General features: G+C 42.8%; 2 protein-coding genes across 2 annotated transcripts; both read left to right on the top strand.

Annotated features, from left to right (window-relative positions):
* Positions 1 to 645: 645 nt before the first annotated feature.
* LOC110680452 (SWI/SNF complex subunit SMARCC2-like) lies at positions 646 to 4,590 on the top strand. The gene is given in 5 exon segments (XM_021856245.1): positions 646 to 759; positions 818 to 1,147; positions 2,470 to 3,913; positions 3,916 to 4,010; positions 4,351 to 4,590. Coding segments are annotated over 5 exon segments (2,223 nt in total).
* Positions 4,591 to 4,905: 315 nt separating this feature from the next.
* On the top strand, positions 4,906 to 5,963 carry LOC110680451 (basic proline-rich protein-like). The gene is made up of 2 exons (XM_021856244.1): positions 4,906 to 4,978; positions 5,476 to 5,963. Exons 1-2 carry the CDS (start codon positions 4,906 to 4,908, stop codon positions 5,961 to 5,963), a joined length of 561 nt encoding a protein of 186 aa, XP_021711936.1.
* Positions 5,964 to 22,737: the final 16,774 nt, after the last annotated feature.

Consider the following 22,737-nt stretch of genomic DNA (forward strand, 5'->3'; position numbering starts at 1 on the left):
TTAATGACAAACGTTGTGCATGAACTGCAGGTATATACACCGCTTTACCATTCGGCATTGATTTTCATAAAAAAATATTGTTTATTTTTGCTCTCTATAATTTTTCAAATTTAAGCAGAGCCTTATATGATTCATAACTGTGGGACCAGTGTACATACAGTTTCTCCCTCACTTTTGGTAGATGAGGTTCACACGAACCGCTGCATGAAGTTCCGAATCTTTTTTTAAGATAGCTTGCTGGTTGTACTGCATTTCTATGTCCTCTAAAAGATCCGATTCTAAATCAAAAATTGTAATGTGTTATAAGACTTCAATTTATAATTGACAGCTCCACAAACAGTGTTGAAAAGTGAAACTTTTCAGCATCACTTACAGTTCTGAAAAGTTTCTACTGTTATGAAAATAAGCCATTATGTTGTTCATCCTCTTGATGAAAAGTAGGCTCATATACAACGGAATTGCATAAATAACTATTACATAACCACATGATGCCAAAATGTATCCTTGTTATATATAACAAGGCATTATTGTTCTGAAACTTCATCTCCATATCAACATATTTTTTCCTCCTAATTTTGCGATCCTAACGCACATAGTCAGAGAGTTCAGATTCGAAATAACCACCAATCATCTTCTTTCCCGCAGATGCGATGTTTCATGGACTTCAAACCGGGCGGAGCGCTCTGCCACATTCTGGCCACAATGTACCGCTATAAAGCCGAACAGCGCTGGCGAAAGTTCGACTTCACGGTGAACAAGGTTAGCAAGTTCCATGTCCGTGCCGTTTTCCGTTTGATCAAATGATTCACACTTTCAGAACCCGATGCGTAAGGACCCCATTATTCAAATGCTGCTGGACATGGAAACGGCCCTCATCGAGGCCGAATGCATGCGTCTGCCGATTGTGTATGTGCGCCCGGAGGTGGACAAGGGCACGGCCAACCGGATAACGGACATTGTCACGAACCATCAGGGCGAGATGACGCTGGACGAGGAGGAAGCGACGCACATAATCTATCCGGCGGTGGATCCTCTGCCGGAGGATTACGCTCGGCCAACATTCCGGCGCGATAAGCACGTGATGATCCATTGGTATTACTTCCCGGAGTCGTACGACACCTGGGTGCCCAACACGTTTGATTTACCGGTGAGTTGTTAACGTTTTAATTTGTCTACTAATATTATCCGGAATCCGTGAACGTTACCGTAATCTCAACAGCTGAATAGTTCGACCTTAGCTACCAAAAAAGGAAATTATTTCATTTCTGATGTGATGATGTCGCAAGTTCAAAATTCAGAAACTAGATTTATGAAGACTCCAATAGATTTCATCAATTTTATATACCGTGTACCTATTCAGCCTTTCGATCGTTCAACCTTATGTTCTCTGCCTTTAGCAATTTCCGCCATCTGTGATTCCCAGCAATTCAAAAAAGCAGAAACCGCCAAAAGATACTAATCGCGAAATAGTATAGAGTAAAGTGGGGCAAAAGTTCGACCTTAGTGGTATAATCAAAGTTTCCAGGAAAACAATAGCAGTTGAAACAAAACAAATACCATACAGTGTCAACATATTGGCTATAATATTGCTGAACAAACTTGTGTCAAATATTTACTTATTTTTAGTTATAACAGTTTTCAAAATTGATTGTCTTAAACGAACTTTTGCCCCACCGGTGGGGCAAGAGTTCGAAATATAGTGTGGGGCAAATGTTCGCTGGCTAATATACAAAATATCGATACTATTATGACAGGCATTACTTTACACCAGCCGTAAACTTAAGTTTTCCGAAAAATACACACTAAATTTTTATCAAAAAATTGCCCAAAACAGAGTTAATTTTAATACACTCGAAAATTGCCGTTTTTCGCGAAACTATGTGGAAATGTAAAATTTGTGTACGTTTTTCGCACGATCAGACAAATTTTGCTAAATTTTGAAGATAACATGTGGATTTTAAGGCAATTTGCAAATTTTTTCCGTGAGTTTATACATGGTTCGAACTTTTGCCCCGCTGATTTGAACTTTTGCCCCACTATGAGCTAAAAATTGTTTCCAAGCATTTATGCAAAAACTAATACACATCATAGCATCCTTATTATAGGCCTAGAAAAGCCCTTACATAAAATATTGAAAAAGATTTTATCTTCAATTAGTTCCATGCAACGAAATTTTGACCAAAAATTACAATATTCACGTCGAAAAACAACAAATAGCCATAACTTTTCTAAATCTCAAATCGATTTTTATGATATATGGAGTGAAAGTTTCTTACTTGAATAGCATTCGAGCCACCATGATATTTATAAGTTTTGTTTTGAATTGAGCTAGATATCTTTAAAAGGAAACTCTTGCCCCACTCGAACTTTTGCCACCACTTTACTCTACCGTTAAGTGGATTTTCCGTGAATTGTTATACAATCGTGACACATTCTAATATTATGATCTATTTGTAATTTTTGTTACAGGATAATGTCCCTGATTCTCCTATGTCCCCGGGAGATCGTTGGCGGGTGTCTCTTTCCTGGGTTACAGATCTGGACGAATACAACGAATGGATGGCAGAAGAGGACTACGAAGTAGATGAAGATGGACGCAAGAAGGTGCATAAATTGCGCCTTGGAGTAGAAGATCTGATGTCCGGAGTGGACGATAAAATTAAGAAATCGAAAGTTGTGCACCAGAAGCGCAAACGGTCCCCTTCGCCTCCACTCAAGGGAGGAAAGCGGAAAAGTGGCCGATCACCGGCCGTTTTCCAGAAAAAGCCCCGTGCAGATGATGAAGAATCGGAAGACATGACGAAGGATATGGACGATCCGCAACCGGAAACGAATCTTACCGAAGTGAAAGCCAGTTCAAGCAATTCTACTTCAGGTCCGGCCACTCCGCAACCAAAGCGTGATCCTGAAATGATGCCCATTAAATATGCTACCATGACCGATCTGGATGAGGAAATCGACAGGGCCAATGCAGATCGTGCTGGAGACGACAGCCAGGCCGGCAAGACCAGCGATAACAGTAACACCCAAGAATTTCCGCACGGAAAAGACGATCTCGAGGACAATGTTACTGAACAAACGCATCACATCATTGTACCGTCGTATTCGGCATGGTTCGATTACAATTCCATCCATGTAGTTGAGAAACGAGCCCTTCCCGAGTTCTTCAATGGAAAGAATAAATCGAAAACTCCGGAAATCTTTTTGGCTTACCGCAATTTCATGATCGACACTTACAGGCTGAATCCAACTGAATATCTTACCAGCACCGCCTGTCGACGGAATTTGGCTGGCGATGTTTGCGCTATAATGCGGGTTCACGCGTTCCTCGAGCAGTGGGGCTTGATCAATTATCAAATCGATGCTGATTCGCGTCCAACTCCCATGGGCCCTCCACCCACTTCCCATTTCCATGTTCTGAGCGATACTCCATCAGGTCTGCAACCTCTAAATCCTCCCAAAACAGCGCAGCCATCGGCTGCAAAGAATCTCCTTGATTTGGACAAGAAAACCGACAAAAAGGATGATCCTGCCACTCCAGGAACACCGGCCGCTGCTGCAACGCCAGCGGACGGAATCAAAACCGAGGCTGGAGCAGTCGCTGCCGATCCAAACGGTCAATTTGGGCTTCGTTTGGATCAGTACGCCAAGAAACCGTCTGCAATGCGGAACAAGACCGCCGCAAGCATGTCTCGAGATTGGACCGAACAGGAGACACTCCTACTGTTGGAGGGGCTGGAAATGTACAAGGACGATTGGAACAAAGTGTGCGAGCATGTGGGATCACGCACCCAGGATGAGTGCATTCTCCATTTTTTGAGACTGCCCATCGAAGATCCCTACCTGGAGGATGATAATACCTATCTGGGGCCACTGTCCTACCAGCCGATCCCATTCAGCAAAGCTGGCAATCCATCATGTCGACTGTTGCCTTCTTGGCTTCGGTGGTTGACCCGAGGATTGCTGCAAGTGCTGCCAAGGCCGCTATGGAGGAGTTTGCTGCAATTAAGGTATGTTTTTCTTTTGAAACCAAACCTTAGGATTTCAGGTTCTTTTTGATCTATTATACAATTTAAATCACTATCTTTCGATTGAGATAACCCAGAAATTTGCAGTTTTTTGACAATTATCTTTGTTCCCACCTTCATTTGAGTCGATATTGTCTCCTCGCTATACCAGACCAAGAGCTCTCACCTCACGCCACTCGTAAGAATAAGCCCAAATGTCACCACAGGGGGAAGGTGTTTCTTAAAAATTGATGAGTGTGTCTCTCACTGAATCCAAACAGAACAGAAATTGATTCTTGTGAGCTGTTCAAATATGTGGTTCAAAAATTGCCATTCATTTCAGGACGAAGTTCCGGCCAACGATGATGGATGCCCATCTGAAGAATGGTTGAAAAGTGAGTTCGGAGGAAGTTTCGACCCCTACGCTGGATTGGCAACTAGTGGCATTGCTGGAACCGGTCCGGATAAGGACAAGGACGAAGAGGAAGGTAAATTGCCGGGATCTGTTGGCACTCCCCGGGTGTTCCCGCAAACTCCCGGGTCCACCGACGTGGAGATGAAGGACGTCCTCCAAGAAGGATGACGTGAGTTTTGGCTTGAGGTTTCTTTTATGAAAACCGTAAACTTTCAGACTTGGTTGCTTGTTGAAAAGATGCTTTTAGGCTTTTTTCAAGGCTCTCATTTTGTATCTATTTGTTTTCGCTTCTCGTTTCATTGATTCTGCTGGGCGCCTATGCTACATACTTCATTTCATTTTTCTTTGGTTGGGCTTGTTGATTCGTTTGTTTCTGGTTTGTCAATTCTAAGACAAAGATAAAACTGATAAAATCGGCACTAGAAGATAGTACTAAAACGTCTGATTCCTAATGCTGCGGGTAGGAAGCGATCAGCAGAACCGATGGCGGTACAGATGCTGACAAGAACAGGGAATTCTTCATCGGAATTGACCAAGGAGAATGGCGAATCCGAAGGTATTTAACGAAGGAAATCTTCAATCAGCTGCAGCTGCTGCTTTGGCCGCGGCTGCCGTCAAGGCTAAACATTTGGCCGCCGTTAGGAAAGAAAAATTAAAAGCTTAGTCGCTTGCTAGTTGAGACGCAAATGAAGAAACTAGAAATTAAGCTGCGACACTTTGAAGAGCTCGAAACGACAATGGAAACGTTGAGCGCGAAGGTTTGGAATACCAACGGCAAACAGTTGATCCAAGAACGCTCAACAGTTCCATTTGGAACAACTCAAGGCGGCCCGAATTCCGAGCAAGGCAGCAGGCTCATCAGCGATTCCAACTAGAACAAGGACATGGCAGCAACCTGCAGGTGGCGCTTCACAGCAGCAACTTCCCCAAGGAGCCACTCAAGGCCCGCCCGGACCAGGCCAGGCCCCTGAACTAGTGAGTCTGATATTGAATTGTGGACCATCACCCGCTTTTCATCGAACCGTACTAATATTTCTTCATCTTTCATTTTAGACTCTCAGCAGCAGCCACCAATGCCATCTACCGGTGGACATCCTGGAGCTCCAGCCCCGCCGAGCAGCGCCAGCACACCCAGCAGCAACGGAATCATCTCTGCTCCTCCTACTACGATGCCTACAGACGGTTCTACCCCAAATAACGTTATGCCTCCGACGGCGCCTGGTCAACCGCCGTCCTCGCAGCATACGCCGGTTCCACCCCAACAACCTCCAACAATGCCACCCCACCCTGGCCATCCCGCAAGTGGGGCACCAATGCCTGGAGGTCCGCCTGGTGGTCCCCATCAGCCACCACATCATCCTCCGCCTCAGCAGCAACCACCCCTTCCCCCACAGCAGGCTCCTCTGCCACCTACACAAGGGCCACCTCCACCGGTTCAGGCAGGACCAGGAGGCGCTCCAATGCCCGGACCCCCTCAGGGACCACCCGGGCCGCCGCCTACCAGCGGGCCTATTCCTCACCTTCTTAAATCCTTAGATTAGGCACCCATTGTGGCACAAAGGCTTTTAATGGAAGTAGACGATTGACATAATTTAGGGTTCCGCTACTTTGTGTGCAAGCAGCTCCGTTCCCTTAGTAGGACATATATTTATCAATTTCTGATAAGAATAATGGTAATCTATGCTGGATTCTATGAGTTATTTCCTCTCTCATAGGTGTCCAAAAGTGTTTCTGTTTTCCGATTTCCCATTGTGACATGTTGTCAAGTGACAGAATTTCACGCAGTCCCGATTATTCCGATTTTTACAACTTCGAGAACGATAGATGTATAATTAGTTTTTAAAACTTACGCAAAATGCGGTGGATTCTAGGTGGCATCGCAGTACATTGAGTTTTTGCCCTGTGTCCGTTCAAGGACACTAGAATCACGGAGGATGGTAGTGTAGTAAGCGTAATATATCTTTTATTGTAAGTGTAGAAGATGCGTTGTATTTATTTGGAAATAGTTTTGAGAAATCCATCCACTGTCAGCTTCTCTCTCCGGCCAGCCTAGGTTTACCTTATTTGTTCAAGGATAATTCTTCGAATTAGGGAGTCAACGTGGCATAGTTGGCTGCACGTTCTCTTTAAATGCGGATGTTCATGAATTTCTGACTCCTTAAAAACATTTCCTTAGATTGCTTGAAAACGATATCAGTCTACCCATTCAACACTATAGTCCTATGAATGCAGACTGACAACTGACCATGCTAAAAACTCGGATAACACGGCGTCCTCTAACAGCAAGGAACAATGGGTGGTATAAATAAAGAGCCAAGTTAACTTTGCTACTCATAGCATCTACTGAAAAACAAGGGTAGTGTTTGGTCCATCGTTTTTTTTCGCTTCTCCCTACAGGGGAGAGTGATGCCAAAAGATGTTCGCGCAGTGCGAAGAAAAAGTGGAGTGATCGAGTCAGTATAGTGTTTGCTCAATCGATTGTGTCAGCAGGAGCGATGACTTAAGCGGAAACAGCAAACCCACTTATTCCGGGACAAAAAGCGCCGACTGGCAGAGGTGGAATGCAAAGAGATGGAGTTCCTGTACCGTTCTCAAGAAGCGCATCCCGCAGAAATCAGGCCCAGAAGGTCTAGACAGCGAAGGTGTAATGCGATGACAGATTTCAAAGAGGATTTCTATAAATTTGAGCGAAAAAACTGGTTTTTGATTCACTGAGTAGAAATGAGGGGCGAGAATCTTATTTTAATTTGGTTTTTACTTTGCCATAATAAGAATACCTCTTTTGTAACAATGGTATAAAAATCTGATTCCAGCTTCATTTTCGTAAAATTTACAAGCAGAAAGTAGATGTTGTTAAGCATTGCATTTGCCACCGAAAAGTGAATCTTGTGGGATACTGTTGTATAAGTTAAAGTCGATTCGGCTATCCAACGGCGAACAAACTGGTGAAGAAAGACAAGATTGGCTGGTCGATATGCCCACTGAGACTCATCACACGAGCAGATACGCCACCGATGCGATGCTCCAAGTGTATGGACTTCGGACACCCAACGGCAAGCTGAAAAAGTTCGACAACGCCAAATGGGTGGTGCACAGGCGCAACGGCGATACAAATGACGGGTAGGTTTCCTATCCAGGAAGTGGTTGCCATCTCAAACGCAGGGTTCGTGATCGCCAAAATCAACGGAATCTTTTGTAGCTGCTACGCGCCTCCAAGATGGACGCTCGAAGAATTTGGTCGGATGTTGGAGGAGTAGATCGACAATCTAGTCGATCGAAAACCAGTGCTGATTGGAAGTGACTTCAATGCATGGGCCTTGGAGTGGGGTAACCAATGCTAGAGGTTGCAACCTGCTGGAGGCTCTAGCAAAGCAAGACTTACGATTGTACAACGAAGGCACCGTTAGCACATTTCGGTAAGACGGACGGGAGTCGATCATCGACCTAACATTTTGTAGCCCATCACTGGCGGGCAACATGAACTGGAGGGTAGGCGAAGAGTACACCCATAGCAATTACCAGGCGATACGCTACAGGATTGATCAAGCGGAACATGGCGGCAGTGCAGAGTAACACAATTGGCGACCGGCAGTGGAAGACGAAGGCTTTCTACAAAGATCTCTTCGTTGAGGCACTTCGCACCGACTGCGATGCCCTGAACTTGGATGCGGTAGGACTGACAACAGTGATGGGAAGGGTATGTGATACAACGATGCCACGAAAAGGGAAGCCCCGCAACAATCTACGTCTCGCGTAAGGTTCATTCAAATATTACGTAACGCAAAATTAGCCAATTTTACACCCCCTTCATTCCCCCACGTAACAGCTTTTTTATGGACAATTTTAAATTGTTGTATAGGCCGTAACACTAGATAAGATCCTCACTCCCCCTGTTGCGTTACGTAATATTTGAACAATCCCACTGGTTGAATGAGACACTCAACGCCCTCCGTGCTGCTTGCCTTAAAGCCAGGAGTCAAAGCCAGAATTCAAAAAGGAGCGAAAGGTCGTATGCCAAGCAGCCAGAATTGTTTTCAAACGCTGAGTTACTACAAGGAGCTGTGCCGAGCAGCTGACGCCAACCCCTGGAGGAACGCTTATCGAGTGGTCATGGCAAAAGCCAAGAGCTCATCAATGCCGGTTGAGAAGCTGAAAAGCTGAAGATTATTATCGAGGGTTTCTTCCCAACGCATGATCAGACACCGTGGCCACCCACACCGTATGTCGACGAGGAAGAAGCAAATGCCGAAAATCGTCAGGTCTCCAGCGGTGAAAGCATTGAAGGTGACAAAGACCGCCGGAACGGGTGGAATACCGAATGTGACACTTTAAGCGGCGATGCTTTGATAGTCTATGCGAGGGTGCCAATTCAAGTCCATGGGGTGACGCCTACAGAGTGGTAATGCAGAGTGCCCAGCGCACCGGGAAAAAGCCGGGAATTCCAAATCACAGGGAGAAAACCGGGAATTTTAATTAACACCGGGAAAATATTACATACCAATTAATGTTTCAACCAGCACAATCTATATATTCTATGTGGAACTATTATAGCTATATAGCTTCTGGATTCGAATTCCAAGCTAGTCAATGTCAAAGTCAGGAGATAGTATATGGAAACACATGTTTTATGAAATGTTACCCTTTGCTCTAACCCAGTAAACAATAAGCACGTAAATGAAAAACAAAAATAAAAAATATCTTGCATTTTTTTGGTAGAGTTTCATGAAGCATTTTATGTTACAAACTATAATGTTCGGATGTTATCAATTGCATTTCTCTAAGCAAGCTTGCAATTCGCTAAGGTCAAGTTATATTCATTTACAACTTTCTATGAATCTTAGTTAGAAGTCCCTCCACTCAGTACTTCTTTTTTATCGCTAAAGATAAGTTATAAAGATGGAGCAATTGAGTGATGCAAATTTTAAAATTTCGGCTCCCATATGGTTAAACGATTTTATTATGGTAAATAGCATCCTCCTAAAGTTTGAAATGATCCGGAAGAAATTTGACTATGCACACGCCATTTGAAGTTTATATGGAGATTACTATGGAAAACGCCAATCTTTTGCGCTCAACCCTCTAATTCTTCATCACAATATTTTACGGAAAAGTGAACAAACTCTCATCATGTGAAATCCTTTCAGCTACAACTTTGCTGAAGACTACATTTGAATTGGACGTCAGGATAAATTGTTATTCATCATCATGGAGTAGGTTTGCATGCAGCATGCTCCAGCAACTGTTCGGCAAGCAACAGTGCACTGGAGTGACCCAAGGGCGTCGAGATCGTCGGCTTTGCTGATGACGTCGTCCTAACAGTAATAGGCGAATCGCTGGAGGAATCGGAAGTGCTAGCCACGGAGGCAATGGGCATGGTCAAGCTGAAGTTAGCCCACCAAAAAAAACGAAGGTGCCACAAGTCAGCAATCGCAAAGCGGTTCAACACGCTGATATTACCGTCGGGTAACATGTCATAGCATCATAGCGGTCGCTCAGACACCTGGGCGTGATGATAGACGATCGGCTAAACTTCAACAGCCACGTGGACTATACATGTGAGAAGGCTGCAAAGGCGACCAATGCACTTACAAGGATCAAGCCGAGTGCTCTTGGTCCGGGAAGCAGTAGGTCTTCTGGCTAGCGTATCATCGTATACTGAGATACGGAGCTTCGGCTTGAGGTGTAGCACTGCAAACCAAGCACAATCGGGACAAGCTCAACAGTACGTTATGGCTGATGGCCATGAGGGTAGCAAGCGCATACAGAACAATATCGTCGGAGGCAGTATGTGTGATCACCAGAATGATTCCGATTTGTATCCCTTGGAAGAAGACATCGAGTGTTATCAGCGGAGAGGTACCAGACAGGTGAGGGAATTGGCGAGGATCAGCTCGCTGGTCAAGTGGTAGGTGGACCCACAGACTCATCCCGAATTTGTCGACCTGGGTAAACAGGGAGCATGGCGAAGTAAACTTCCACCTGACACAGTTCCTGTCAGGTCACGGTTACTTCAAACAGTATTGGCATCGGTTCGGCCACACGCAGTCACCGTTCTGTCCCGTATGTAGTGAGAGAGAGGAAACGCCGAAACATATTGTTTTCGATTGCCCGAGGTTCAACATGGAACGAAGCGTCGTGACGGTTGCTTTTGAGTAGGACTTCAATGCAGACAGAATGGTAAGCTATCCTAACCTTTGGAATCTGGCGAACAATATGGTGGTGAAGATAACGTCTATATTGCAGAGAAACTGGCGGGTAGAGCAGGGAAACGGGAGACAGAGAGCAGTGCCTGTCATTGGGTGATCGGGGCGCTAATTAACCGAAATCGTTTGACCGACCTCGGTACTCGAGACAGTTAACGAAGATCTCTCCTGCAATAGCCGCCGGTAGTCGGGCACCGCACTGACGTCTCCCCAACCGGTACTGGTGACAACCTCCGACGCCGGGGAAGTCAGGAGGAGATGGATGCGAAAAGGGGAGAAGAGACAGAGCAGCGAAGGAAGATGAAAAGGCAGTCTGCTCAACATGCAAAAGCAAACCACTGGCAGAGTGCAAGAGCACGGAGCGGGAAAACGTAGCATTTTTTGGACAATTTTTGACACCCGCCTCCCGGGTGAAAGGGCTCGTCTAAAAAAATACACACGATAGACCGGGAACTTTGACGGTGTGCAGAAGAACAGTGCACGATGGCGAAGGATTTTTTTTTTTATTCAAGGCACTCTGTGCTCGTGGCCACTACTGTGCCGGAATCAGTTGATCTGTTGCTTCTTTACCGATACAGATCTATTTTCAACTTATCTATAACATCTACTTTCACTCTCTCCTACTCTTTTACTCTCACACCGAGCAGGTAGGAGAGAGTTCTGTTGTTAGTGAGGCTAGCTGCCTGCGAAGAGGGTCAGTTTGTCTCAGTCACCATCTGATACTGACGGAGGATGGATGTGCTCCCCAAAGCACGGTCCTCCGTGAGGCGTCTTCTGGTGGCTGGACGAGTTTTTTGTGGAGGGGCTGGGAATCGAACCCATGACCTTCCGCTTATGAAGCGAAAGCGTAACCTCAAGGCTACAGACCCCCTAATATGATGGTGAAGATGAACCACGAGCTCGCCCAACTTCGGGCGAACACAGTACTTATTCAGAAGGTAGCGAAAGCTGGAAGATGCGAGAGAACTGAGAATGCTAGAAATAGGCGAACGAAACAAAGGTATTTCTCAATATTTAGAAGCGGATAAAAATTACCATAATGATTGTTTGAACTGTTTGTTGTATTTACTTTTCAGTTTTTCATATTTTTTACTCAATAATTGTTTCATTTACTTTCACATTCAATAGTTTTACGTTTTTAATTTTTCCAATTTTTTACAATGTGTGTATTTTGTTTTCTTCATCTAAACTTTTTTCTTTTTTTTTTCTTCTCAAACTGGCGTACGTGTTTGCACACAAAATTCGTTCATTTGCATTTGTTTCGTTTCTCCTTCTTTTCGACAATACAATCAAACCGGGGTTTCCTGTCTTTTTGAAGTATTTAATTTATGTTTTCATGTTTGCTTCCAACTCTGATTCAAAGGGCCAAATTTCATCGTTCCTTTACTTATTTGTTTGCACGGTCAACTACATCCTTCAAAACAACATCCATTGGAAACAAGGGCAATGCGTGTTCGTATAATATTTTACGTGTTTTTTCTATTTCGGTTGTATTTGCTTGTGGTGTGATTTTCGTCTACCGAACTTGAGTTCAAAGGTTTTCTTCTATAGTTAAGCTTTTTGTTTAGTAAATTGTGTTCGTGTGTGACCTTAGCGATTAGTATGTTTTCTGGGGCTTTACTGACTACGGCCTTATCTGTAGATATCTAGGTGTGTCTGATGATGTGCCTACTTCGAAAAAGCGCGCTTTTTGATAAATTAATCTCGTTTAAATGTGGCATCTCGAAATTTCTTCTGTTTTCAAGGGTATTACAGGAATGATTGAAAACACGCAGTCTTCGGCGAAGACTGCTATTGACGGTTAATGAAAAGTGTTCTAATGGAGGTGCGTGAAAGGGCTGTCGTCTTCCTAGGATGTGCAAATGGAGGTATTGGATGTGGAGTAGAAGTAGATAGAGAGAACTAGCAGACAAATTAGTGGTCGTCTGAGTTAAAAGGGTTTTTGATGGTTGTTCTGCGTACAATTGAAGGTTCCGGGTAAAATAGCACTTGTTGCTCTAGAAAAATCTTATTTTAGTGGGATGGAAATGAACGCTCTTGCTTTACAAAGGGGGCTTATATGTTTAGTATTTTGTAACGTTTGGTTTTGCCACTACTACAACTCACAGTAAAATTTGTTAATAAATTCTTGTACTTTCTACTACATGACCTAACTCTATCGTTTGCTTCAACGACTTTTCATAATTAACTTTCAAATAGTTATTACAATTTGTTTTTAATATTAAATCTTGTTTGCTATAGACATACTTGTAATTATAATTTCTGTATATACTTGTGCTGCTGCACAAACTTACCAACTAAGATCACTAGATGCCACCTCGTGGTCGTACAGACATGGATCTGAATAATTTTCACGATACGCTTGTTTAACCTCTAAATTTTTAATTATAGAGACTGGGATTTTTATGTTTACTTTTCTCATTACTCTTCGATTAGGCAGCCGGGAGATGGCGCGCTTCCGTCTCTCACTGAAAGAAGAAGAAGAGACACCGAACCAGTGCAAGAGTTGATGACCATGAGACAAGGAGAGAGACTAATTTTCTTTTCTCGATTTTGCGGAGAGATGTGCGAATTCAGGGCCTATTCGGTAAAGCAGAGCCGACTCAGAGCGATTATTAGATGTTTGAGGTGTATGTGTGTTTGGCAAGCAAAGCATTGTTCATTGTGTGATGAATGATATGTGAGTCGAAAACGTTTCCAATCGAAGCAATTTGAACGCTGTAGGTAGGGGTTGGCTGGTTTATCCTATTGATTCTATTGTTTTCTTTATCTACTGATTTTTTTTTTAACGGATATGTGAAAGTATGGGTGAGTTAGATTTAAATTGTTGCATCTATTGTTTTTTATGCTTGTTTTAGTTCCAGTATATCTTGTTTAGGCTATTGAGTAGTGATTGTAATAGTAAATCATTATATCTATTTGTTTTTTTTTGTTTCTATCACGGGAGCGGCTGAGTTCTGCGGAAAGCAATCCAGTTCGCCACGCATTTTGCAAAATATGTAGTTTTAATGCTACCGAGGATAAGTGCTTTTGAAATGCTGTAATCGAGTAGGAAATTTCACGAAGTCATATTTTTACGTTTTATGCGAAATGTTACCTTTTGTAAAAAAGTATTGACAAACGGATTCTTGCTTTGCTTTTATTCCTGTTTGCGCCCGTATCGTTTTGAGTACCTATTGGAATATAAAAATATGTTTTTATTGAAAGAACTGATTTAGATGTAGATGAATGAAGCCACACTTCAAATGTACACAGGGTGTCGACTCAATTTTGAAAATAAATTCCCTGACTTCCCCTGACCTTCCAGTCATTTTCCAGAAAAGTTCCAGACCACTGAGTTGGTTAATTTAAACCGAAATAAGTACGATTTTCACAAGATACATACCGTTTTGATTCATATTACGGACAGCTTTTAATTCCGGACACTCTTCTTTGTATGGGAAACATTTCACACGATATGTTTTAAATTTTTGCCGTTTCAAAAATTCGCATTTTCGAAGCTTGTTTTAATAAGCATTTTACATGAATAACCATGAAAATTTACAATGCCCAATCTGCCTTAGACGTCTGTTTAGTGGTTTGACGATTTCAATCGATCATTTGACTTCTCTATTTATGATTTCATGAGCTGTTCGGAATTGGAATCAAAGTGTCCGGAAATCAAGGCAAACAGTAAGGAAACGTCCGGAATAAGATCATAGGAAGTCCACACATTTTCATATATTTAAATTATTCATGTTGCGGAATCAAAATCTTAAAAGACACGACACGTTAATGCTTCCAGTGGGCATTATGCCCTTTGAAGAAGCACCACACTAACAAACGGACTAGCATGCACGCCCGGTGCACTGTCCGAAAACTTCCTCACAAAAGTTTTCCGGACTGCAGCGGGAATCGAACCCACACTCCCTAGCACGATGCGGCTAACATGCCTGGTGAACACTAACCGCACGGCTACGAAGTCCACAATCTTGACCCACCCATTCGAAAGCTACACGCAGCGAACTGGACTATCGAAATTCATACATTTTGCCTTATGAAAGATGGAACGATTATCGCAATACGAACGCTTTATGTATCGTTTTAGCATCACTCCACATCAAGGCGTCGATAGGCGCGGGGTGTACGCACGAGCCTATCGATCGCAAGGTCCTTGGTTCGATTCCAGTGTTGCTGCGAAAACTATTTTTTGTTTTCAAATTTCGTTTCATAAGGCAAATTTATGAATTTCAACCCGATTCCTTGTGGCGAATTTTCATAAGGGGTTCCTATGTTTATCGATAGTCATTTGCCTGGTGTAAGGGCTTTTAAGGCTCGATGACACTGATACAAACTGATATATTTTATATGCTTTTGATGTAACGCTTCACTGGGGCCTTAAGTGTCCGTAATATGAATCAAAACGGTATTCGACGATTTTTATGATGTGTATGTGTATGAATAAACTGATCAAAAGCTTTTACTTTATTGAGATATATGTACTTGCCAGTGAACATTCTTGAACGTTTATTCAGTTGTTGTGATAAAACTGAACAATTGAGAATCTATTTACTTTGCAAACTTGTAGATCCGTATGAACAAAGATGTTCTCGGCTAGTGAACTACCTCAGACTAATTTAAAATTTTAGCATGAATTAAAATTTGGACTCCTTCTGATTATGACTTTTTTATACAAGGGCAACACTATTCTGTTCGGGAGTAACGTCACCCTATCGCTACAACCCTGGACCTAATAATTCTCTCGAATAAATTACCATACACTTACACAATATCTGGGAAAATATTCAGGCCAATCACGAAGAAGTAGTAAGAGACTTAGATAATAGGCATTCGAATCAGTACCCATAGCCAACGGTCGGGAACGGTTAGATGGAGTAAAATCCAATAATTTTAATGTGTTCTTTGTATAATTAATTGTCCTGTAAATAATTGCTGTAAATGGGAGCTTAATAAGGCTCACTGGAACTTGTATGGCGTACGTACCCCCCTCCTTTCTTCTGGATGGAATCGTGTTGGGGTCTGGAACCTCCCACTGCTCGACTATCGAGGATTCCTGGCGAAGACCACTCCCCAACAACGCTATCTGGGCCCCGCCCAAAACACAAGCATGTCACCCATTTAAGGAGTCCAGAGACCAATTCTTTGGAGAGAAACAAATTTACGCTCTTTTTTTATTACAAAAAGGCATTTGAAATCTTTCTCAGTTTTTACTGAACATCCGTCAGAGCAAAAAGATGAATCGAGGCCACACCAAGAGCATATAACCAAAAATATTCAAATCTGTGAGAACGAAACTGCATTTAAACTTAAAACTTGATCGATTTGGTCACCACCACCAGCGAAGTGGCTAATGGGATCAAGTCTCAGTTTGAATGGATGTTCGGCTCTTTAGATTTGTGTTCTAGTACCAGGTGTCGACTATCTGGAAAAACCTGGAAAGTCAGGGAATTTAATTTTGACCTGGAACGTCAGGGAAAATCAGGAATTTCACTTGAGGGTCAGGGAAAAATATCAATAGTACAACATCAAACGAGTTTATTGTCTGCCAAAGTAATTGATCATGTTAAATCAATACACCTTCAGTCATGGCTTTGCTTTTGTAGCCGTGGACTCTAACCACTCGACTAAGGAATCAGGACCGCAGAAAATTCTCCAGAAATTCTGAGGATGATTCTCAAAGTTCCTCGATTATTCTTTAGTATCCAGAAAATCATTGAAAGCAGAAATTTCAGAGGAATATCACTTGAAATAATCTTGATAATCTATTGACAATTTGTTGACATTACTTAGAGATACTCGTAGATGAATTCTTAGAAGACGTTCCTAGGAGCATTGCTGAAGGTACGACAAATTCAAGAGAACATTAGAAACCTTCTATCAGCGCATTGTTCAAGCCCTGAATGCATTCTTGAGAATATTTAGATATTTTTTCGGGGAGAAAGCTGAGGGTAAATCATATCGTAATCCTAAAATATTACCTAAAAAAATACCCCTGTAACGAATCATCGTTGAAAAATTATCAAGATATTTCTAAGAAAAAAAAATGAAAAACAATTTGGAAAAAATCTGTGTCATCTTGAAAAAATATTTTATAAGCATTCCTGAAATAATTCTAGGAATGCCAAATGCTATTTTTAGAAATATTTAAGATTGAAATAAAGCAATTCTCTGACATTTTTTTAGAGAATCTTGGAGATGAAGGAGCTTCTGGAGGAAATCTTTCAAGAGTTCACTGAGAAGTATTGAAGGAATATCTGGAAAAATATCTTAAGATTTTCTAAGAAGAATTTCTGAGCAATCTATGTAGAATTCCTTGGAGCAATCTCCAAGAAATTCTATGGCATATGGCTAGAATTTCGCCTGGAAAAAGAATAGCCAAATGTTAGGATAGCTTTCTTCCACTAAAAAAGTCTGGTGGATGATCGAATTGTCTAGTTATTTGTGAATAAATGTAGTATTTGTACGGTATTTGCATGTTTTAAGTGCCTGTAAATGGGAGCTAATAAGGCACTACTAGGAACTTGTATGGCGTACGTACCCCCCCCCCCTTCCTTCTGGATGGAATCGTGTTGGGGTCTGGAACCCAATCCCACTGCTCGGCTAGTAGAGGATTCCTGGCGAAGGACCACTCCCAGACAGCGTAGCGGTAAACGCGCAGCTATTCCAGCAGACCAAGCTGAGGGTCGTGGTTCGAATCCCACGGTCGAGATCTTTTCCGGTTGGAAATTTCTCGACTTTCCCAGGGCATAGATATATTCGTAACCTGCCACACGATATACGCATGCAAAAATCGGTCATTGGCATAGTAAGCTCTCAGTTAATACTGTGGAAGTGCTTCATAAGAACACTAAGCTGAGAAGCAGGCTCCTGTCCCAGTAGGGCGTAACGCCTGAAAGAAGAAGAAATGCTTGTTTTTCGCTCGGGTGCTGTCAGCAGGCTCGATAGAATCTCCTATGCGATGCAAAGAGGGGGCAATTTTATCGTTTTTCTGAGGAGAAAAAACATTGACTCAAAATTTTCAACACAGATCCTCAAGCGATTCGAGTGAGAGGGAAAACATGTGAGGATTTTTTCCTGGTACTCTCTCTCTCTCCTCTCTCTCTCTCTCTTGCTATGCTCACCTCTACTCATGCTTTCTAAAGAACTCTTGAGCGTCCGTGCGAAGAAGACAGTCCTCGGGAGCAATGTGATGGATTTTGTGGCGCAGATGATTGACGGCGTGCCAACTAGTTCTTCTCTTTTGTTCTCACTGCTGTTCATTATGCAGCGCAAATTTTAGTGACGTCACTACAGCGCTGCATAAGAACGCGGAGAATGAAAGGAGAGACTGGTGGCACGCCTCAATATCTGCGCCATCTTAGTAAAATTCCATCACATTGCTCGGAGTTGTGATGAGCAACTTTTTTTTATGGAATTTATTCTGGTTGTGTTTTGGCTACATCTTCCTCGCTCAATTTCGTTTGCCTCGTCTGCTAGGCATTTTTTTCGCTCCCTCATAAAACGGCAAAGGAAGCATCGCGTGTTCTAGGAGCATTCCGCGAAGCGTGAGTACGGTTTTTGAAACCCTCGCTGTACAAACACGAGCAATTGTCGGACGCGAAACCCAAACACCTTCAGCATGGCTTTGCTTTGGTAGCCACCGTGTCCCAAGCAATAATACGAATTAGAGTTGTGCTTGTTCTCTTCTATATAGCGTTACGTTCTTCTTAGGAACTTGTATTCGCCCCATTTCGAATCGATAAACAACGATGAGCAACGTGATCGGATGAATTTTTCTTTCTTTCGTCTTCTTTCAAATCTTTCAGTAAATAGCAACCCCCGCATGCACAACGACAAAAAAGTGATTTATTCATCATTATTGTATGGGTACAATTCATAATATAGATTTCGATGCGAAACTAATCAACTTTACAGATTAAACGACACGGGAACTGTGTTCGGAAGTTCAAATCGGAGAGTCAATCAATCATTCTGCTTAACGATAACAATCTCAAGTGGGCACCCACCAGAGTTGGAGGAGGCATTTAGGACCGGGTTGTACTTCCGTTTCAATCTACGGCACCAGGAATCGGTCGGCGTGATCGGCCAAACGCGAGTGTGGCGTAAAGCCAGGGCGGTTGAGCCATGACTTTCTGTCGGACTTCGCTGATCTTCACTGCAAGCTCTGTTGCTGGGAAAGATGTCGGCTGGGCCACCTGATAACAGGGTCATCTGTTAGATATTTTTTTAAATTGGCAACACAATTTTGCTCCACCTGAAAACTAATTGGTCGCCTGGGACGTTGGGCAACATCCCGTGATCTGAAACAGTTGCATGACCAAATTCGCGGGCGCTGTCTCCAGAAATCTTGGGTGCCCTTTACTCTTCGGCTGAGTTGACTGACCGTGCCGAAGGTGTTTTCGGGGTTCGAGCGAAGTCAGTGTTGGTCTCGGCCAATGTCTACGAGAGAGAAGTAACCTTCGTTCGATGATGATGAGTTGTCCAGAATCGTTTGGGGAACAACAATGAGTGTAACGCATACTTTGTACTGTTCCCTGTTTGACAGTCCGGTCGAAGAAACGATTGCCGAACGAATGTACGCACTGGAAAGGCGTTGCCGTTGACGAACGGTGCACTGCTTGTCCGACGGTGATCTGTGGCTGACGGATGATGGCTGATGGTGTTGCTGCGGAGTGTTCGTCCTCCATAGCTGTGGATGAAATTGAGGGTTCCGTATAACGATTTTTAACTGGGAAAACTACTAAACAGACCAACAGATGTAACAGTCAGGAACAATTATTAATTCGAACATACCCAAGTAATCAATGCAACGACTGTATAAAAGTCCTGCTGCACCTTTTTGGGAACGTGGCCCCATATATAGTGAAGCAATTGGGCTTATTTGATTAGCTGTATATATTCCACCATTATCGCACGCCTTTCCTTATGTCTCATACTAGGTAGTCTGCTAACGCATAATAGCAGCCTCTCTGCCATAAATTATACTGACCGCTTACCCTTCCCAGCATGAACTGGCGTAGATGCAAGGGTATTTGGTCCTACTGTGAGCCAGTTTTAAATGCAACATCAAATTCTCCCCCTTACCCTTGGTCAGCGTTCTAACGTGGATAGGCGCCCATTGATGCCTAAAAATAGAAGATTCACCGCACTTACATAGGGGCGCATATATGAGCCACCACCGTTTTGACTCTCAAACAGTGTTTTAATTGTCTAGTGTCAATTATCGATCTGCTAAAGGATGCCTCAGATAGCCACCGCACACCAATGAAAACCGTAAGAATAATTTCGTTTGAAACACTTTAAGATATTTACAAAAATGTACAAATTAAGTCCTTTTCGTCATGAAAATGCTTATAATTTTGGCAGTTTCATGAGGCTATAAGACCATTATATTATAAATTCTGGTAAATTTTAAACCAATCCATTGAAACTTCCTGATCATAATGAACAGTTCGTTTGAGCGAAAATTAGATTTGTTCGTAAACAAAAATTATTGAAAAAAACATATATTATTTTCAAAATGAAGCGGGCGGGGCCAAATGAGCCATCCTAGATGTTAAGCAAAACAAACGAATGTTTTGAACATAAAAAATGCATTGCCTAAATATACCAGATTTTCTTTTACTGCAACTCATCTTTATGCACCATTACAAGGGAACACTTTGCTAGAAAATACGTTGAAACCAAGTCATCGCAATTTAAGTACTAGTATTAAACATGGTCATTTACTAATATATATTTGTATCTTTAAAAATAAGCTCTAAATAATAATTTTCAAGGCAAAGCTAATAAAATTTCTTTCCAATAATGTAACTCTTCAACACTAACTCTTCTCTATCTGTTTTAAATAAAAAATCATTCGATTGATGACGTGGCTCAATATTGCGCCGCCACCCCGCCCCCTCCCTCCCCCTCCCAATCTTTCGCCGTTAAGGGATGGCCTCAGTAGTGCCCCATATGGTTGGTGACCACGTAGATAAAAACATGGCTTTCCAAAAAAGTTCCTGAAAATTTGCAAGTTGATGTTAACATAATTATCCGACGTAACATGGAAAGATAACATTGTATAGTACAAGTCACTTGCATTTAAACAATAATTTTGCTGTTTTTCTATGCATTTCCATGACGTTTTCCTTAGGCGGCCCATACTTGCCCGATCACCCCTACAAGGGGTGTCTGTTAGTCCCAAGCAGTCATCTGCTTGGTTCCTTGTTAAGTGCAGCTGATCTTGGCGAATAATGTACTGGTGGTAACAACCCACGGGGCCCCCCCCGGGGGGGGGCCCCAATCAACTCAACTTTAATCTCAATATGCTATTATTATGGTATTTGAAGTATTGTATATAAACAGGTCAAAAATACTTCATTGAGAAAATTCAAAGCTATTGGTCGAGTGTAAAAAAGGTGTGGCAGAAAGTCAGTGTATTTTGTGTTAGTGCAGCTGTAATTTCAACAATAATATAACATCGGCGTTCATTACGGACAATGCTTTGAATAAGCGCTAAATCGTTCGTATTGTAACCAAGATACAAGTAGCATGTAAAACATTTTCAAGTAGGAAACTTGGGAAATAAAAGAGGTAAATACTAGATTCAAGAATCAATCATTTAGATGAAAATCGGCGAATATCACAACTTTCTTCCAATTACGACCGGTGGAGCAGTTATCGGAACCGGTATGGGTGTTCTATAGAGTTCACGAATCGACAAGGTTTTCCTTTGTGCGGTAATTTACGTTCTCCTGATCGAAACCGTGACGACGATTTGAATCGAAACGTCATTGTTCCGTCCGTCACGACAATCATCACATTGAGCGCCCCTCGAAGCCCATCTCTTGGAAAAGCAGTAGTTCATTGTTAAAACATTCAATGATTAGTTGTATTTGAGGCCACGAAGAAGATCAGAAGTAAAATGTTAAAAGTAATTTTTGTGTTTAATTTAGAGGCTCTGCCCTAAGTGTCCAAGTCTAGGTCCCGGGAAACCCAGCATTTCACTTGTGGACTCGACAAGCTTCATTTTGAGCCAGCTTTGATACAGAGAAACCCGCGATTTCTAGTCCTAGTCTTAGCCCTCCAAGTTCCATCTACGTTCCCAGCCGAACAATTTTGGTCCAAACGAACCGGAGCAGCGACCGTTCTGGATCAGCGAAATGAGTGGGCGAACAAGAAGAAAATGAACAGGATTTGCTTCCATCGTTACCCGGATCCGCAGTCCCTGAACACGAGTGGTGAATTTTCGTGGATTTGAAGGTGGGCGATCGCTAACGGATGCCGGCCACGCGCGAAGAAAATAAGTGTTTTGCCAGGCAACGTTCCAGAGTGCAACGTAAGTTGTTCGGGCTCAACAGTACGGATTCGATACAGGGAAGAGTTTTGGATTAGCCCAATTGAACATGATGATGAAACAAGAACTTTCAACTGCACATATTCGGAGTTCATCGGCGTCCACACTCAAAATTTTGTCGTCTCGTTCCGGGAGTGAAGGCCGTACCAGAAACAGCAACGCACGTCCATGCATTTGAGATCTAACATGATTACCTCAGCACATCTGTTGAAGTATCTATTTTGAGGATGAAGGCAGCAAAACAACGCTCGTCTGCCACACCACAGGTGATCATTCACAACGCCGCTGAAGGCTTCCTATCCCACACAACACAACCTTCGATCACACGGGACACTACGTTAAAGCTGGCACAACATTCAGGCAAGCGGATCTTCTCAAGACTTACTGGCAACCCACACTCCACACATCACCACCAACTCCGACCACAGGCACCACGCAATATCCCCCAATCAACTCCTGTAGAACCACTTGACAAAGCTTGTTGGTAGGGGGCCGTGCAGCAGGAGTTTTGGATGAAAGTATCATCAGTCCAAGGGCGACTATGACCAGCCTGGAATGTGTTCGGCATAAGACCGCTTATAACGAGAATCTGGAGTTCCTGTCGAGTCAACACATATCGATGCTACTCAAATTGAAGAAAAATGACATGTAGATCAACAGGGAACTTCGGACGGCTTCTTTTGATGAGTCAACCCGACATGTTGAAAGTCTTCGATATTTGAACAGCAGGATTTGTCCGGGATATCTGGAGCATATCATTGTGTATGTAAT

The sequence above is a fragment of the Aedes aegypti genome, unplaced genomic scaffold (assembly GCF_002204515.2).
Source record: "Aedes aegypti strain LVP_AGWG unplaced genomic scaffold, AaegL5.0 Primary Assembly AGWG_AaegL5_hic_scaff_1413_PBJ_arrow, whole genome shotgun sequence".
Classification (NCBI taxonomy): Eukaryota; Metazoa; Arthropoda; class Insecta; order Diptera; family Culicidae; genus Aedes; species Aedes aegypti.